At 42.9% G+C, this 17,362-nt stretch overlaps 1 protein-coding gene across 1 annotated transcript in view; it reads left to right on the forward strand.

Annotated features, from left to right (window-relative positions):
* Positions 1 to 17,362, forward strand: part of septin9a (septin 9a) — a 253,116-nt gene that overhangs the window by 20,298 nt on the left and 215,456 nt on the right. Inside the window, exon 2 of the mRNA XM_084329865.1 lies at positions 13,363 to 13,434. Within this exon, the coding sequence (XP_084185991.1) occupies positions 13,363 to 13,434 (72 nt within the window). The remainder of the gene's footprint in view (positions 1 to 13,362; positions 13,435 to 17,362) is intronic.

Below are 17,362 nucleotides of genomic sequence, written 5' to 3' on the forward strand. Positions count from 1 at the left end.
TCTTAATAACGCCGTTACCGTTACTGCCAAAAAATGCCGTGCGTTACTATGCAGTTTTTTTCATCAGACAGATCTCTGCACCAACACACACACACACGCCGCGCATCGCCAACACACACACACACATGCCGCGCATCGCGACACACACACACACACGCCGCGCATAGCGGGAAAAACACACACACACACCAGCGTTTCCGTTAGCCGGTAATTACCGGTATTTGACCGGCAAAATCTGTTGAAGTCCGACATATTTAATCTCTCCGGTCTTAATGTCCGGTGAAAATAATTCCCTGAGTCTAAGCACAATTTGATTATTTGAATTGTATTAAAATAGGCTAAAATTAAATAGCCTATGCGATGAACGAAACAATCATTACATTTGTTTCATCGTTGCTTCTAATAATGACAACGACGTTGTCAGCGAGAGCTTAGTGCTGGGTGTGCGAATGCATGTGAAGCTGCAGAGCCGGAGCAGCAGCAGCACAGTGCAGTACTCCAATTCAGCCATTGGCAATTCAGCTGTTGGGTGGGGGGCGCTGCTGTGCGGTCCCCAGAAAAGAGCCAATAACAGCTGAATCTGCTGCTCTGCATCGACATACTCTCGCAAATAAGTAATTGGGAGGTGGAGAGAGAGAGAGTCGTCACGCAAACCCACGATAATGTTGCCGTCTCTCTCTGCCAAATTTCTCAGTTATTCGCTTGATATAATTAATACAAATGTCCAATATAACGGAATTCGTTAGCTCATAAAAATGTGATTATAACAGACTGCCGTTTATTAATGTCGGGCGACTGCCCACAGACACCTATTTGATTTAAAGTCGGCAGCAGCACGGAGTCTCAGGACTTATTTTATTTGGAATATAATGACTTTATACGCAAAAGTAGCCTAGTTTTAAGTAAAAATATTATAAATCTACATGCCTTGATGATGTCATTCTTTTGTTTTGTTGTCATTCTTTTGCCTATCAATTGTTTTTAAGCTCAATAAACTCTGACCGGAATTTCTCTCATTTGACCGGTAGATTGAAATCTACCGGACACTGAGGCCGGCAACAATTTTTTCTAATGGAAACCCTGACACACACGCACGTCGCCAACAAACAACAACAACATTCTCCCCGCTGGACTCACGCTGATCAAATAAAAAAAATAAACATACTTTTTCGGACTGATCATCTGAGCTCCTCTCCAGTTAAATCCAAATAATCCTCTGCCATTGTTGTAATATGTAATCTGTTCTCTAGTATTTAGTCTCATGCAGTTAAATCCTCTCTAGAAGGGAAAGTGAAACTTACCAAGCCTATACATTGTTAAAGGGGCAGTAGGCAATTCATTTACTCTGGATGCCTGAACACAGAATGACACCAGTATCCCACGGCAAGCCTATAGAAAATTATTCTATTTAATAATAATAATTATAATAATGATCATAAATATAATATATTAAAAAAAGTTATAAAATTTTTTTATTATATTAATATATTAATAATAATTATACATTTTTTTTCTGTTGTACCGAACTCGTACCGAACCGTGACCCCAATACCGAGGTACGTGCCAAACCGTGGCTTCTGTGTACCGTTACACCCCTAATCTATTATGTTTGTATTTGTATGATCCACTATATAAACATAGTAATTATAATATCTACATATACATGGCATTTGATTGGAGGCTAGTCTCACTTTGTCCCACAGCAACATTAAAATAGTTTAGATTTGTGTATGTTGTTTATGTAAAAAAAATTACTTGAAAGTAACGCAATAGTTACTTTCTGAAGTAACTAGTTACTTTTATAATTTGTAACTGATTAAGTAATTTTGTTACTTTTTGGAAGAAGTAACTAGTAACTGTAACTAGTTACTTTTTAAAAGTAACTTGCCCAACACTGCAAACTTGACTAGCATGTGTTTCTGCACTCTCCCATTACCGGGGTGATAAACTAGGAAAGCAAGGCTTCCTCTGTCGTGTCCTACGAAAAATCCTTTTACATCCTTGGACTTGGGTTTTCCCCTGTCCTGCAGGTACGCATAACACACTGATCCAAATCGGTGCATTCTGGCTAGACTACACTTCTTTCCTGTCAGCGCTGTATACGGGGTGGTGCCCGAGTGCTTATTAAAGCACCTGTTTCTGGTGTAAGCGGCTTCTTGCACCGCATAATGCCACAGGCTCTTTGGTAAGTTACTATCTGCTAGCTTAGACCTAGTCATTTCGAAAAGGGTGTGCCATTCCCTCTCTGCCACCCCGCTCTGGTGTGTGGGATATGGACGTGACGTCTTGTGTCTTATCTTATACCTTCTCAACAGTGATTGGAACTCTCTGTTTGTGAACTCGGTTTCGTGGTCGGACCTCAAACATCTTACTGTACCATAAGGGGCTACGTCTGCCAGGAATTTCTCTGTGGCCTGGAGTGTGTCACTCTTTGCTTTGATAAAGTAAACAAACACTGCCCCTGTACACACGTCTGTAAAAGACTGTACATATCTAAAACCTCCTATGGACTCGTTGCTTACTGGGCCTGCTAGGTCCATGTCAACTAGTGCAAGTGGTACCCTTACTTTGTCTGTGGGATTTCTGTATCTTGGTTGGGTAAACTTCCCCGTTTTGCACATTGCACAATTTTTGTCAGGTCTACGCTTCTCCCCTTCAATGGGCATGCCCTCTGACACTACTTGCAGTTTCAGTAAATCCTCGTAATTACAATGACCCATAATCTCATGCAATGTCTGAATATCGTGACGGGCCGTCCCGCTACACACATCATCATTATCATTACACTGGTCATTGTCATTACACTCCGTTTTCAGATAAAATATTCTCTGGTACATCTTTATGTCAAACCGGGTAGTGCGGGTACCGTCAGGTTCTACAAGAACATTTTTACCTTTATCGAAGAATACCTTGGCGCCGCTTGCAGTAGCAGCTATTACAGAGAATAGTCCTTGTGGGAATGATGGTACGTATAGAGCGTTCTTTAGCGTCACCGTACGCCGGCGCCCCTTGCTGTCCGTGAGGCATACCTGTGCGTCTCCCCTCTCTTGTGCCAATCCGTAGATGCGTCTACCGTCCACCAGCTCCATGCAGTGCCTCTCCGGGTGGAAAGTGTCGTCAAAGTTCTTGAACCGACTCCTGTCGTTGATGACATGGGACGATGCACCGTGTCCATGATCAGTCCCCTTCTCTGGGCCCACTGCAGCTGGGCCGGTCCGGCAATGCCCGCCGTCCGCGCTCCAAAAGCGCAGTCTTCTTGTCCCGTTATTCTCCGGGCGTCGTCTCGACTCGCCTCACGTCGATCGTCGCCACCATTGATTCTCCGGGCGTCGTCTCGATTCATCTCACGTCGATCGTCGCCGTCATCGTGTCCGCTGTCGTCACCCCATCCACAGTCGTTATCTTGTCCGTAGTCGCCATTTTGTCAGTGGCCTCCGTCTCGTCCGTAGCCGCCATTTTGTCCGTGGCCTTCGTCTCGTCTGTAGCCGCCATTTTGTCCGTGGCCTCCGTCTCGTTCATGGCCGTCGTCTCGTCCGTAGCCGCCATCTTGTCCATGCGCGTATCGCGCGCTCTGGTTGTGTTTCTTCATGCACGCTCTGTCTGTGTGCCCCGTGGATTTGCAGAAGCTACACCAGACAGTCTTTGTGCATTCGCTTCTCCGATGGCCTTTATCTCCGCATCGCCAACACGCCAGTTCCGTCGTGGTCCTGGTTCTCTCCCTTGGCGTCGCTCGGGCCTTTAGCACCCTCTCCCCCTCCTCCGCGGCGGCTGGGTGGGTGTCTTCTGAGGCCTCGAAGTTCCTTAACTTAGCCTTGAACTGTCCCAACGTCATGTCCGTTGAACCGTGTGTTACCAGGAGTGTGAACGGTTTGTACAGCTCCGGTAGTCCTCTCATTATGATCGCCATAATTAGCCCATCGCTTGGTGCTTCTCCGGCACTCCTCAATGGCGTTGTGATCTGCTCCGCTCTGTTGACGTATTCGGTCACGGTCTCTGTGGTCCCCTTCCTCAGGCCCGTTAGTGCTATGTAGAGGGCCACGACTCTGGGTCTTCCTCGCCCGATGTAATGCTCTCTCAATACCGCCAGGCTTTCTCTGCCTCTGTCTTTAGTGTCGCGGAATATCAGCCCCAGGCTGGTGTCGTCGAGCATCGGCGCTAACTCACAGTACGCGATTGCGTTCCGCTGGTCGTCCAGGGCTTGCTCTTCCGCCGTCAGTTCTCCCGTGGGGGCCCCCAGGATCGTCTCCTTCAGCCCCGCCCCGTGCATGCAGCACAGCATGCGTTCTTCCCAGAGCTCATAGTTCTCTGCTTTTCCATTGAATGTCGGCCATTTGTCTCTTCTCTTGTTTTCCATCCTCTTCGTTAATGGTATGCTTAGCTTTTGCTCTTGTTGGCCTAGCGTCTAGCCACGCGGTGCTCCCGGCGCTATCCTAGCCTATACTTCAGCTAAGCTTGCTACAGTACCTCCACTATTTTCGCCCCGGCGTTATCTGGGCCCATAACCTGTTAACAGAATTCGGCTATAGGGCGACAATAATGTGGTCAAGAGGCATGGTTTCTATCTTGAGCCTGAACTGGCGTGGTTTCTTTTATTCACATGGAAAGAGCAGCAGTAACATACAGGTCTTCTCTCTCTGAGAGACATAGGGGGAGAGAACGAAATGGGAGGATACATTTGCTTTTATACTCGCCACAAGGTGGTGTACCTGGGTGGCTCCACCTAGAGCGCCCTCTAGTGGGAACAGATATATATGCAACTAAACAGTCACTGGTGGAGACAGTTATATATGCAGGTAAACAGTTACTAGTGTAAACAGCCATATGTACAGTTAGACAGTTACTAACAATCCTACACAGAACCTCTGATCTCAACAACATTGTTTGAAACTTAACCATGTCTTCAAGTTTAATTATTCTAGATTTAATAAATAATGTGTTTGTGTGTTCTCGATAATTCACTTTATGTGTGATTCTTACAGACCTCTTCTGTAATATATATAGTGGTTTTTATATTGGTCCCATAAGTATTACCCCATACTTCAACACAATAACTGAGATAAGGTGAGATGAGTGAACAGTAGAGTGTTCTCATTGCCTCATACTCTAACACATCCTTTACTTTATTCATAACAAAAATACTCTTTTAACATGTGCTATGTGAGATTTCCATGTTAATTTATCATCCATAATTACACCAAGAAAACAAAATTCATTAACTCAATCTATATCAACTCCATCTATGGTCAGTACTATATTTTCATCTAGTTTTCGATTGCCAAAAATCATAAATTTAGTTTTTTTTCAGATTCAGTGATAGCTTATTTACATCAAACCATTTTTTTTAGCTTTGTCATTTCATACACAATATATTCAGCTAGTTCCTTTAAATTATTTCCAGAGTGAAAAACTCTAGACTAGGTAGGGACACTCAAGGACACTTTGACAGGGACAGAAGCTTTGGTTGTTGTTGCTGCAGGGATTCATCTTGTGACTTAATCTCTCTAACCGCCAGGCCTTCCTGTTGCCCCTGCTCTAATATGCCTTAGTTAATATTATTAATTAATAATAATAATGCTCATACTAATAATAATAATAATAATAATAATATTACATCTTTAGTATGTAACATCTTTAGTATGCTTAGTAAGTGTGGCGTTGGGGAAACGCTGTTTGGGGCAACACAACACAGACACTGTATTTATGGGGAAAACACCATGTTTATTGTCCATAGGGAGAGAGAAGAGTGTTAGAGGGGGTTGCCTGGCCCGTGGTGAACCCCAAGGTATTCCGTGAAGGAAAGTGTGGGGGGTGGGGGGGCAGCCGGTCCAGGCGTGTCGTCCCAGCGGTCGTCACGCTGTGGGCAACCGGCAGTCTTCTCCGTCTAGGGCAAAATGACATATGTGTGAGCATAAAAAAATTAAAAATTAAAAGTTTATTTGATTTATTGACAAAAAATATAACAACATTGACAGATCAACATTTGTATTTGCCTTGTCAGGGATAGAACGAAAAGTCCAGGATTTATTTCCATCATTGTCCCTGGTGTTTCTAGTTGCAAGTGGCACGTTGGCATCTGAAGTGCATCGAGCATTCTTAGTGCATATTCTAAAGTGCATTAGTAGTAGTATTCATGTTTAAATTACATATTTTTTTTTATAAAAAGCATCATTCATCATTGGTGCATTAAAAAGCAATAATTATTTTCATCAATAAAGTGCATATAGAGACAATACTCATCGTTAAACAGAGGTTCAGTCTTCCCTATATGGGTTCTGGAGTTTAGGCCTACAACTACTCTGATTAGTTTGTTCTGTGCTGTTACTTTGAAGTCTATGTTGCAGGGGTTTGTTAAGGCTCCAGTACCATGAACTGATGGCATAGTCAAAATGTCACTGGACCAGACATGAGGCAAGGGTTTTTAGGCAGTCAAAGTTGAGAAAAATGGACTTCCTAGCTAGGAACCTTGTTCTGGCGCTTATCTTGCCCAGGACATTTAGGGCCATGTGGGCACCTCCTAGAGTCTCATCTAGGATACAGCCTAGATATTTAACTGAGGGCTGTGATGTGATAGTTGTGCCTCCGGTGGTTATAACGCTTGAGGTGAGTCAGACTAACCTCCCCATGTGCTGTCAGAAGCCTCCTTGTGTGTGGCTGCTGACGAGGCCTGATCAGTTCCTGGTGTGGGTGAATCACCAGCTGTGGGTGCTGATTGCCATGCTGCCTGTTTCTCCCAGCTCTCTGCTGTGGGGCTCCATTGCCTGGTGAATCCCTCACCACATAAGTTTGGTGTATTTTGTAAGTTTGGTACATTTTGTAAGTTTGGTAAGTTTTGTAAGTTTTGTATGTTTTGTAAGTTTTGTAAGTTTTGTAAGTTTTGTATGTTTTATCAGTTTGATATGTTTTGTATGTTTGGTATATTTTGTAAGTTTGATAATGTTTTGTAAGTGCACACCAAGCATTATTTCACTTATTCTGTTAACACTTTAAGTGCCGAAAACGTGTTTAGGCATCCTTCCCCGCCATGCTCAAGTTGCCGAGGACGCCGTAACTCGTCTTTAATATCAATATTTCAAAAATCTGTGATCGGAATCATATTTTCCATCTGCAGCCTTCACACACAGTTCTGAGCTCCTCTCAATCCTCTAGCGGTTCAAGAGCGCCATCTGGTGGCCGATCGGCAGAAGCGCCAAACAGGAAGTTATGTGGATGAAGTGCTGATCGTCCATATTACTTCCGGGCACTCTCTATAGGTCCCGGGACTCGATCTCGACACAATACATAGCGATCTGTTGCCAATAACTCGATAAACAACATGATTTGGACGTATATACTATTATACAACCTGGAAATAGATCGCGTATTTCTACATCCCATAATAGGAATATTTCAGTTCCACGCTCATCGTCCAACGGCGCGAGGAAGATACGGTAAGATTCAGCGTTATTTTTGAACGTGTTCGATATAAACTGCTCTGATGATCATATCACCCACACTAGATGAATGATATAACGCTGCCCACGGAATTATAAACGATCCCCCGCCCATCCGGTCATCATCAGATGATACGTAGAAACTTCTAGAAGTACGTCCAATTGAAATTTTTGATCTCGCACAGATTCCTACCAAACTGTATTTCATCATCAATATAATGCATTTGGGGCTATAAATCACGTTCTGGAGAAAGCTGCAGAAAGAGATGAAAACATACTTATACTTTAGACCATATTTTACTATGAATATGTGAATGAAAAAGTTTAACGTTGCTACACAATGAACAATACATATAGGACCTTGAATGGGCCCTAATAATGGCAATTTAGCAATAGAATTTAAAAAGTTATAGCCCTGCAAAGAAGGGGAACTTCTCCATAGACAAATAGAGCTGGCAAGGGATGGTATATCATGAATTTAGCCTTAGGCAATCAAAGTGTTAATCAGAGGACCTTTTACAGTAAGTGTAGCAGATAACCACAAACAACAAGTATACGGTAAGAACAGTGCAAGGTACAATACCATTCTAAGAACTAGATTTTATTACTACTATTTATCTATTGATTATTCATTACTGACTATGAATAAGCAGTTATGGGAAAGGTGACTACATAGTTTCACTCATAGAACTTTAAAGTTCTGTGATTTCACTCCTGTTACATCACATCATCTGTAAAAAAAAAAAAAAAAAAAAAAGCCCTGTTGCAGTGATCACCATAGTTACAGGGTCAGCTGTGGTCCAGCGGTGGGCTGAACAGGCCTGTCAGCAGAGCAACAGGGGAGAGCAGCCGAGCACCGCACAGCTCTCTGACTCAGAGCAGTTGAAACAGTCATATTGTGGTTCTTACCTGTGCATGCATGCCGCTGTATTACATGCAACATGACAACGGATGAAGACCGAAAAGAAAAAGGAAGGAAAATAGAAGGAGGCATGGATGTAGATGAGTGACATCTGGGCTCGGCTAGCCTGGTCTGGTGTAGTAAGCATCTGTCTGGTGTGGCTGGCAGTGGGTCAGATGTTAAAATTAGAGCATGGATGACTACTCTGACCCGGTCAGATCTCTCTCTCTCTGTCTCTCTCTCTGTCTCTCTCTCTCCATCTGAGATAGAGAGAGATTCCTTCTTTGCCCAAGGTCTTTGATTCTGTTGGCCATTTCATCTGACTTTCATTTCTGCTTTCTGTTTCACACTCAGACACTACAGTAGCCTACTACAGTCTGCTACACCAGTGGTTCCCAAAGTCGGGGTCGCGACCCAAAGATGGGCCGCGAGCAGCCACGGGAGGGCCGCGAGATGATTTCCAATTTTTTTTTTCTTTTTTTTTTTCAGGCCACTGTGCTACACTACAGTTGACTACACACACACACACACACACACACACACACACACACACACACACACACACACACACGCACACACACACACACACACACACACACACACAGCTGCACTTTATAATATTGGCACCCTGTGGGCATGAGAGGTAACTGCACTGTGTTTATGGAGGATAAGAGAAAATGGCAACAAAAGTCAAGCAAGGTAACTTTGGCCACTGTTTCACATTTAATGCTCAAGAAATGAGGAAAAAGTGCAGGTTTAAATTATACTCAAATATTCCACAGGTTCAACATGGTTGAAGGGCATTTAAGGAGCCCACAGCCTGGCTACTCATTAGGAGAGAGAGAGAGAGAGAGAGAGAGAGAGAGAGAGAGAGAGAGAGAGAGCGTTCAGTTCAAATCCAAATTCCAATCAGGACATGGCTCAAAATATTTAAAGCAGTTATAGAATCAATTGCACTGTACGGCAGTGAGGTATGGGGCCCTTTATTAGTAACGGATTGGGCAAAATGGGACAAAAATCCAATTGAGATCCTGCATGTAGAGTTCTGCAAAACAATTCTCAGGGTACAAAGGAAAAGCCCAAACTCTGCATGCAGGGCTGAATTAGGACAATATCCGTTACTCATAAATATGCAAAAAATATCAATTAAATTCTGGAGCCATATTAAAAAAAGTGACCCGGCCTGCTATCATCATAAAGCCCTGGCCTGCCAAGAGCTGGACCTACAAAGGAGCCCCTTTTGTCAACTCATAATGAAACTGGCTGACATCTCACACTCTGACATTACAAACCCTAGCCAGCCTCAGAAGATTAGACCTAACCAAATTATAACCAAAGAAAAAGATAAATACATTACGTATTGGAATCAACTCACACAATCACAACACAAATTAGAAACATATTTGGCCCTAAACAGACAGTATACTGTGGCAGACTACCTCAGCACAGTAACTGATAAGAATCTAAGAAAGACTCTGACAAAGTACAGACTGAGTGACCATGGTTTGGCGATAGAGAAGGGCAGACACAGACAGACCTGGCTGCCCAGAGAGGAGAGGTTGTGCTGTCTTTGTGATGATGGAGCCATAGAGACAGAACTACACTTCCTAACACAATGTGAAAATTACAGAAATATTAGGGAGGAATTCTTTCCAAAAATTGAAATAATTTCCCCAGAATTCCAAAGTATGACAGAAGTGCAGAAATTGCCATTCCTCCTGGGGGAACAGAAAGAATGTGCAGTTTTAGCTGCAAAATATGTCAATTCATGTCACAAGAAAAGGGACAACCAGTAGGACACATATACTATATATATATATGTACCATGTTTTATTCACCGCACCATCTCCTTTATTTCTTTGATCTTGTTCTGTTGATATTGTTGTTGTATTGTATAATGTTGTTTGCTGTTTATGTCATAATTGTGCTTTGGCAACATTTGTGAAATTTCATGCCAATAAAGCTTTTTGAATTGAATTGAATTGAGAGAGAGAGAGAGAGAGAGAGAGAGAGAGAGAGAGAGAGAGAGAGAGAGAGAGAGAGAGAGAGAGAGAGAGAGAGAGAGAGAGAGAGAGAGAGCCGTTGCTTCCCTCATATAAACTTTGGTATGTATCATTGTATCATTCTAATTGGTATATATCTTCTATACTGTAGAAGTCAATGAGCTACAACAAGGCCTACAGTATGTAATGGTTTTGAATAATTGTGAGGGATTTTAGATCACTCAATCACCATTTTACACACAATGTAATTAGGTATTTATTCACACATCCTTCTGAGAGATGCATACATGTAGGTGATTCACCATTGTAGCCAGAGCACAGGATCAGCCATTTCCTTGGCTCTCTAGACTAGGTAGGGACACTCAAGGACACTGTGACAGGGACAGAAGCTTTGGTTGTTGTTGCTGCAGGGATTCATCTTGTGACTTGTTCCAGAATAATCTCTCTAACCACCAGGCCTTCCTGTTGCCCCTGCTCTAATATGCCTTAGTTAATATTATTAATTAATAATAATAATACTCATACTAATAATAATAATAATAATAATAATAATAATAATAATATTAGTTAATAAATAACGGATGACACCAAACCAGGCTTATAATAAAAGGCCACCACAAACTAAACTGTCTCATTCCTAAACTGCTACAACAACATGTTATTAGTAACAATGACACTTAACTGATTCCTAAACTGCTACAACAACATGTTATTAGAGATGATGACACTTAACTGATTCCTAAACTGCTACAACAACATGTTATTAGTAACGATGACACAGATTCCAATTTTTACAAGTCATAAACTTCCAAGTATCAAGTATCATGATTCTGATGACACTAGTTAGTAGTACCGTCTAGAACTGTGTAATAGCTCTGATAACTGTTACACACGCCGTTGGCGGGCACACAGTACTGCTGTGTGGTTACTGTCATGTTTTAAATCAGGGGAAGTCCCCTCACTCAACAATTACCGCTATAGTGCCCTTGAGCAAGGCACCTGCTCAGTGGCCAACTGTGGTTGTACTGGGCAGCTCGCAGGCGTGAATGTGTGCATCTACCTGGGCTTGAACTATGACCTCTGCCAGTGGGTCTTGGACTTCCTGACTGGCAGACCCCAGGTGGTGAGAGCAGGCAACTGCACCTCCTCATCCATCACCCTCAACATAGGGGCCCCCCAGGGCTGTGTTCTGAGTCCCCTCCTCTACTCCCTGTACACACACGACTGTGTGGCTCAGCGGAGTAGCAATACAATCATCAAATTTGCTGACGACACAGTGGTGGTGGGCCTGATCTCTGCCAACGACGAGAGGGCCTACCTGGAAGAGGTCAAGGTCCTGGCGGGATGGTGCCAGGAAAACAGCCTCTCCCTGAACGTCAGCAAAACAAAGGAGATGATTGTGGACTTCAGGAGGTCGGGGGTCAAGGACTACAGCCCCCTCAGCATCGACGGGGCACCGGTTGAGAGAGTCAACAGCTTTAAGTACCTCGGAGCCTACATATCCGAGGACTTGACATGGACCACACACATTGACAGTGTTGTGAAGAAGGCACGACAACGCCTCTACTTCCTCAGGCGCCTAAGGAAGTTCCAAGTCAGTCAGAAGATCCTTAAGAACTTCTACTCATGTACAATAGAGAGCATCTTGACTGGCAACATCACCTCCTGGTTTGGGAATAGCACTGCACAAGACCGAAGCAGACTACAAAGAGTGACACGTTCAGCCGAACGCACAATTGGAGGGGGGCTCCCCACCCTCCAGAACATTTACAACAAGCGTTGCAAGGGCAAGGCTAAGAGAATCATTAAAGACTCCAGTCACCCGAACAACTGCCTCTTTGAACTGCTGCGGTCAGGCAAGCGATACCGGAGTCTCAAGGCGAGCACAGAAAGACTCAGAAGAAGCTTCTATCCCCAGGCCATCAGGCTGCTAAACGAACAATGAACAATGAACACTACACAACAACAACCACCAAATGCACATAGCACAATAGCACACACATCCACACGCACACACTCACTTTAAACAAACACACTGTAGCACCCACTCCACACACTTTATAGCACACACCCACTTTAAACAAACACACTGTAGCACCCACTCCCCACACTTTATATTTATTGATGAAGGATTGCACTACAACTCGTACACCTTACTGTAAATTGTACCTAAATTGTACCTCATCCCATTTCTGCTTTGCACTATATAGTACTGTACATTAGTACACTGCATAGTATTGTATATTATATGGTAACTCAGAACATTGTACATATGTCTATACCGAACACTGTGACCTCATTTTCTTCTTCTAAATTACATGCTATACTATGTTATTTGATACTATCTTGTCTAGCACAGTCTCTGGAGCGTAACAGTAAGAAGCATTTTGTATGAAAGTATTCTGTACTTCTGTATGACAACTATTAAAGAAACTTGAAACTATATGAGTGTATTACAGGAGTAAGTAACAACAACAACAACAACAACAACAACAACAACAACAACAACAACAACAACAACAACATCAACAACATCAACAACAAAACATGTTGGCCATGGTTGAGGCTCAGTTCACATTCAATTCAATCAATTTAAAAACTGTTAATGACAGAACATTCATTCTGGATATCATGACTAACCTTCTCAATACACAGTTGAAGAAAACCCATTTCCTGGATTGATTGAAACACAAGTGAATTTACCATATTCACCCTGCCTTGTTATTGGAGAGTTAATAAGACAGCCAGGATGAATAAAGACCAGGAAGTGAACTTGTGATGTTGCAAGAAATCATCATGCAAACTGGAACCTCTGATCCCCAGTGATTTGGATTATAATGGTTTAGTATCATGTCATATACAGTGTAGATGTGATGACAGCTTCTTTTAGCTTGTTGATGCATGTTTAATGTTATTATGGCTTATATATATACACACACCGGCTAAATCCACCGACTTGTAGAGATCTAGTGGATCTGTTTCTCCTCTTTAACCTCCCTCTCTCCCTCCTTTTCTCTCTCTCCTCCAGGTATAGCCAGGCCAACCAGTGAACGACTGAGGAGGACAAACAGAGGAGAGGGATCTGTCATCACCAGTCCCAGTAAGTATTTCCTTCCATTTGTCTGTCTATCCATCCATCCATCCATCCATCCATCCATCCATCCATCCATCCATCCATCCATCCATCCATCCATCCATCCATCCATCCACCCATCCATCCAGCTAGCTAGCTAGCCATCCATCCATTCACTCATTGATGATAGACATTCTGTATTAGGAATAACCCCTTGAGATGTAGCATCTCGTTTTCGATGTATGCACATTCTCCCAAAATTTGTATTTGCAGGTAGGTTATTCCAATCAGAAGGAGCTTTGAACAAAAAGGCTTTCTTGGCTGTTGCTTTTGAGAGTGTTGAAAATGTATGTACAATAAAATAGAGTTGGCTAGAATGCCTTAAATAATAATTGGAAGAATATGGAGCCAAGTATTGTTTTAGATATTGCGGATAATTAAAATGAATACATTTAAAAATAAATTGTAACCAGTGGCGCTGTCTTCTTACAGTGGGAGAGGGCAAATTCAGAGTTTCGTACATTAGACAATGATGAGTTGTAAAAGGGCATCCAAGAACAAATCTGTATAGTTTGTTGTAAACTGTATTGAGAGGAATGAGATTAGTTTTGGATGCAACCTGTTAAACAACATCTGCATAATCCATTATTGGCAAGATGAGTTGAAGTACAAGCTTCTTTCTAACAGAAGAAGTAAGACAGTTTCTGGAACGGTAGAGAATACAAGAACAGTAAGATAAATTTTCCTCACAATATTATCTATGTGACACTTAAATGATAATTCGGAGTCCAACCAAACACCCAAGTATTTAGTGTGTTCAACTCTTTGCAGAGGTGTGCCATCAGAGCTATGATTAGCACATGAATGAGATTTAGCTTTTGATTTGATGCACTAGCAAGTACCAAAGGTAATAATTGAGTTCTAGAAAATCACCCTCTTTATGCAAAGGATGATACGAGACCACTTCCAGATAGCAGGTATTTCATAAGTAGATAATGACATATTTAAAAGAACACAGAGTGGATACATGATAATGTGTGATGCTAGAATTTGATATTTGTTCTCAATGCCATCTAACCCGGGACCACTACCTACCTTCAGATCATTAATGGCAGCATGGACCTCAACAGGTGTTATTTTCCTAAAAGAGAAGGAGCTGTTACAGGGCTGAATGTTGTTATGAGCAATATAAGGATCATGCATTGTGGGAGAAGAGACGGAAGAAAGATTTTGGTTGAAGGCATCCGCAACTAAATTTGGATTGTGTAAGATAACATTGTTGACTCTTATTTGGTTAGAAGATATATTTTTTTCAGAACCAGTTAAATATTTTATTTTCTTCCAGAAGTTTTTGGGATTTTTAAAATAAAAATTACGAGTAAGAGATTCTCTATAGAAATTGGCTTCTGCATTCTGCATTGATTTACGAAATGCTGACCAAGCTTTGTCTCTCTGCCTGAAAAGACCTATAAGTTCAGAAGTAATCCAGGGAAGATGCCTTCCTTTGACTTTAATATTGTTATAAGGCGCATGCTTTAGTAAATTCAGAGAGAAAGAAGTCCAAAGTGCCATCCATCCATCCATCCATCCACCCATCCATCCAGTTAGCCATCCATCCACCCATCCATCCAGCTAGCCATCCATCCATCCAGCTAGCCATCCATCCATCCAGCTAGCCATCCATCCATCAATCCATCCATTCATTCATCCATCCATCCATCCATCCACCAAATAGCCATCCATCCAGTTAGCCATCCATCCATCCAGCTAGCCATCCATCCATCCATCCACCAAATAGCCATCCATCCAGTTAGCCATCCATCCATTCACCCATCCATCCAGCTACCCATCCATCCATCCAGCTAGCCATCCATCCATCCATCCATCCTTTCATCCATCCATCCATCCATCCATCTATCCATCCATCCATCCACCAAATAGCCATCCATCCAGGTAGCCATCCATCCAGCTAGCCATGCATCCATCCAGCTAGCCATCTATCCAGATAGCCATCCATCCATCCAGCTAGCCATCCATCCATCCATCCAGCCATCCATCTATCCATCCATCCATCCATCCAGCTAGCCATCCATCAATCCATCCAGCTAGCCATCCATCCATCCAGCTAGCCATCCATCCATCCATCTATCCATCCATCCATCCATCAATCCATCCATCCATCCATCCAGCTCGCCATCCATCTATCCATCCATACATCCATCTATCCATCCATCCATCCAGCTAGCCATCCATTCAGCTAGCCATCCATCCATCCATCCAACTAGCCATCCATCCATCCAGCTAGCCATCCATCCATCCAGCTAGCCATCCATCCATCCACCCATCCAGCTAGCCATCCATCCAGCCATCCATCCACCCACCCATCCAGCTAGCCATCCATCCAGCCATCCATCCATCTATCTATCCATCCATCAATCCATCCATCCATCCATCCAGCTCGCCATCCATCCATCTATCCATCCATACATCCATCTATCCATCCATCCATCCATCCATTCAGCTAGCCATCCATCCATCCATCCAGGGGTTAAATGTCAACTCAAGAACAGTGCTCCTAAATCGACCTACTGTACCCCCGAAATTGAATCTAACCACTGATCATAACTAATAATAAATATACCATATTACTTAACTCAGTGAACCTAAAACAGAGTCAACATTTCCTCCTCTGATAAATAGGGTTCTTCTGATTAGTATTTAGTCAACATTTCCTCCTCTGATAGTTTGGACTCTGAAGCTTCAGTAGTAGGCTAACTATCAGAAAAGAATCAAAGATAAATTAAAGCTATGGGTTAGATCTTCTCTGAAAGTCATCATTGACAAAGTCAAGTTCAAGTTCAAGTTCTTTAATAGTTGTCATACAGAAGTACAGAATACTTTCATACAAAATGCTTCTTACTGTTACGCTCCAGAGACTGTGCTAGACAAGATAGTATCAAATAACATAATAACATAATATAGCATGAATTTAGAGGAAGAAAATGAGGTCACAGTGTTCGGTATAGACATATGTACAATGTTCTGAGTTACCATATAATATACAATACACAATACTATGCAGTGTACTAATGTACAGTACTATCTAGTGCAAAGCAGAAATGGGATGAGGTACAATTTTAGGTACAATTTACAGTAAGGTGTACGAGTTGTAGTGCAATCCTTCATCCATAAATATAAAGTGTGGGGAGTGGGTGCTACAGTGTGTTTGTTTAAAGTGGGTGTGTGCTATAAGTGTGTGGAGTGGGTGCTACAGTGTGTTTGTTTAAAGTGAGTGTGTGCGTGTGGATGTGTGTGCTATGTGCGTTTGGTGGTTGTTGTTGTGTAGTGTTCATTCATTGTTCGTTTAGCAGCCTGATGGCCTGGGGATAGAAGCTTCTTCTGAGTCTTTCTGTGCTCGCCTTGAGACTCCTGTATCGCTTGCCTGACGGCAGCAGTTCAAAGAGGCAGTTGTTCGGGTGACTGGAGTCTTTAATGATTCTCTTAGCCTTGCCCTTGCAACGCTTGTAGTAAATGTTCTGGAGGGTGGGGAGCCCCCCTCCAATTGTGCGTTCGGCTGAACGTGTCACTCTTTGTAGTCTGCTTTGGTCTTGTGCAGTGCTATTCCCAAACCAGGAGGTGATGTTGCCGGTCAAGATGCTCTCTATTGTACATGAGTAGAAGTTCTTAAGGATCTTCTGGCTGACTTGGAACTTCCTTAGGCGCCTGAGGAAGTAGAGGCGTTGTCGTGCCTTCTTCACAACACTGTTAATGTGTGTGGTCCATGTCAAGTCCTCGGATATGTAGGCTCCGAGGTACTTAAAGCTGTTGACTCTCTCAACCGGTGCCCCGTCGATGCTGAGGGGGCTGTAGTCCTTGACCCCCGACCTCCTGAAGTCCACAATCATCTCCTTTGTTTTGCTGACGTTCAGGGAGAGGCTGTTTTCCTGGCACCATC

This window comes from Notolepis coatsorum (assembly GCF_963971535.1).
Source record: "Notolepis coatsorum genome assembly, chromosome: 14".
NCBI classification, from domain to species: Eukaryota; Metazoa; Chordata; class Actinopteri; order Aulopiformes; family Paralepididae; genus Notolepis; species Notolepis coatsorum.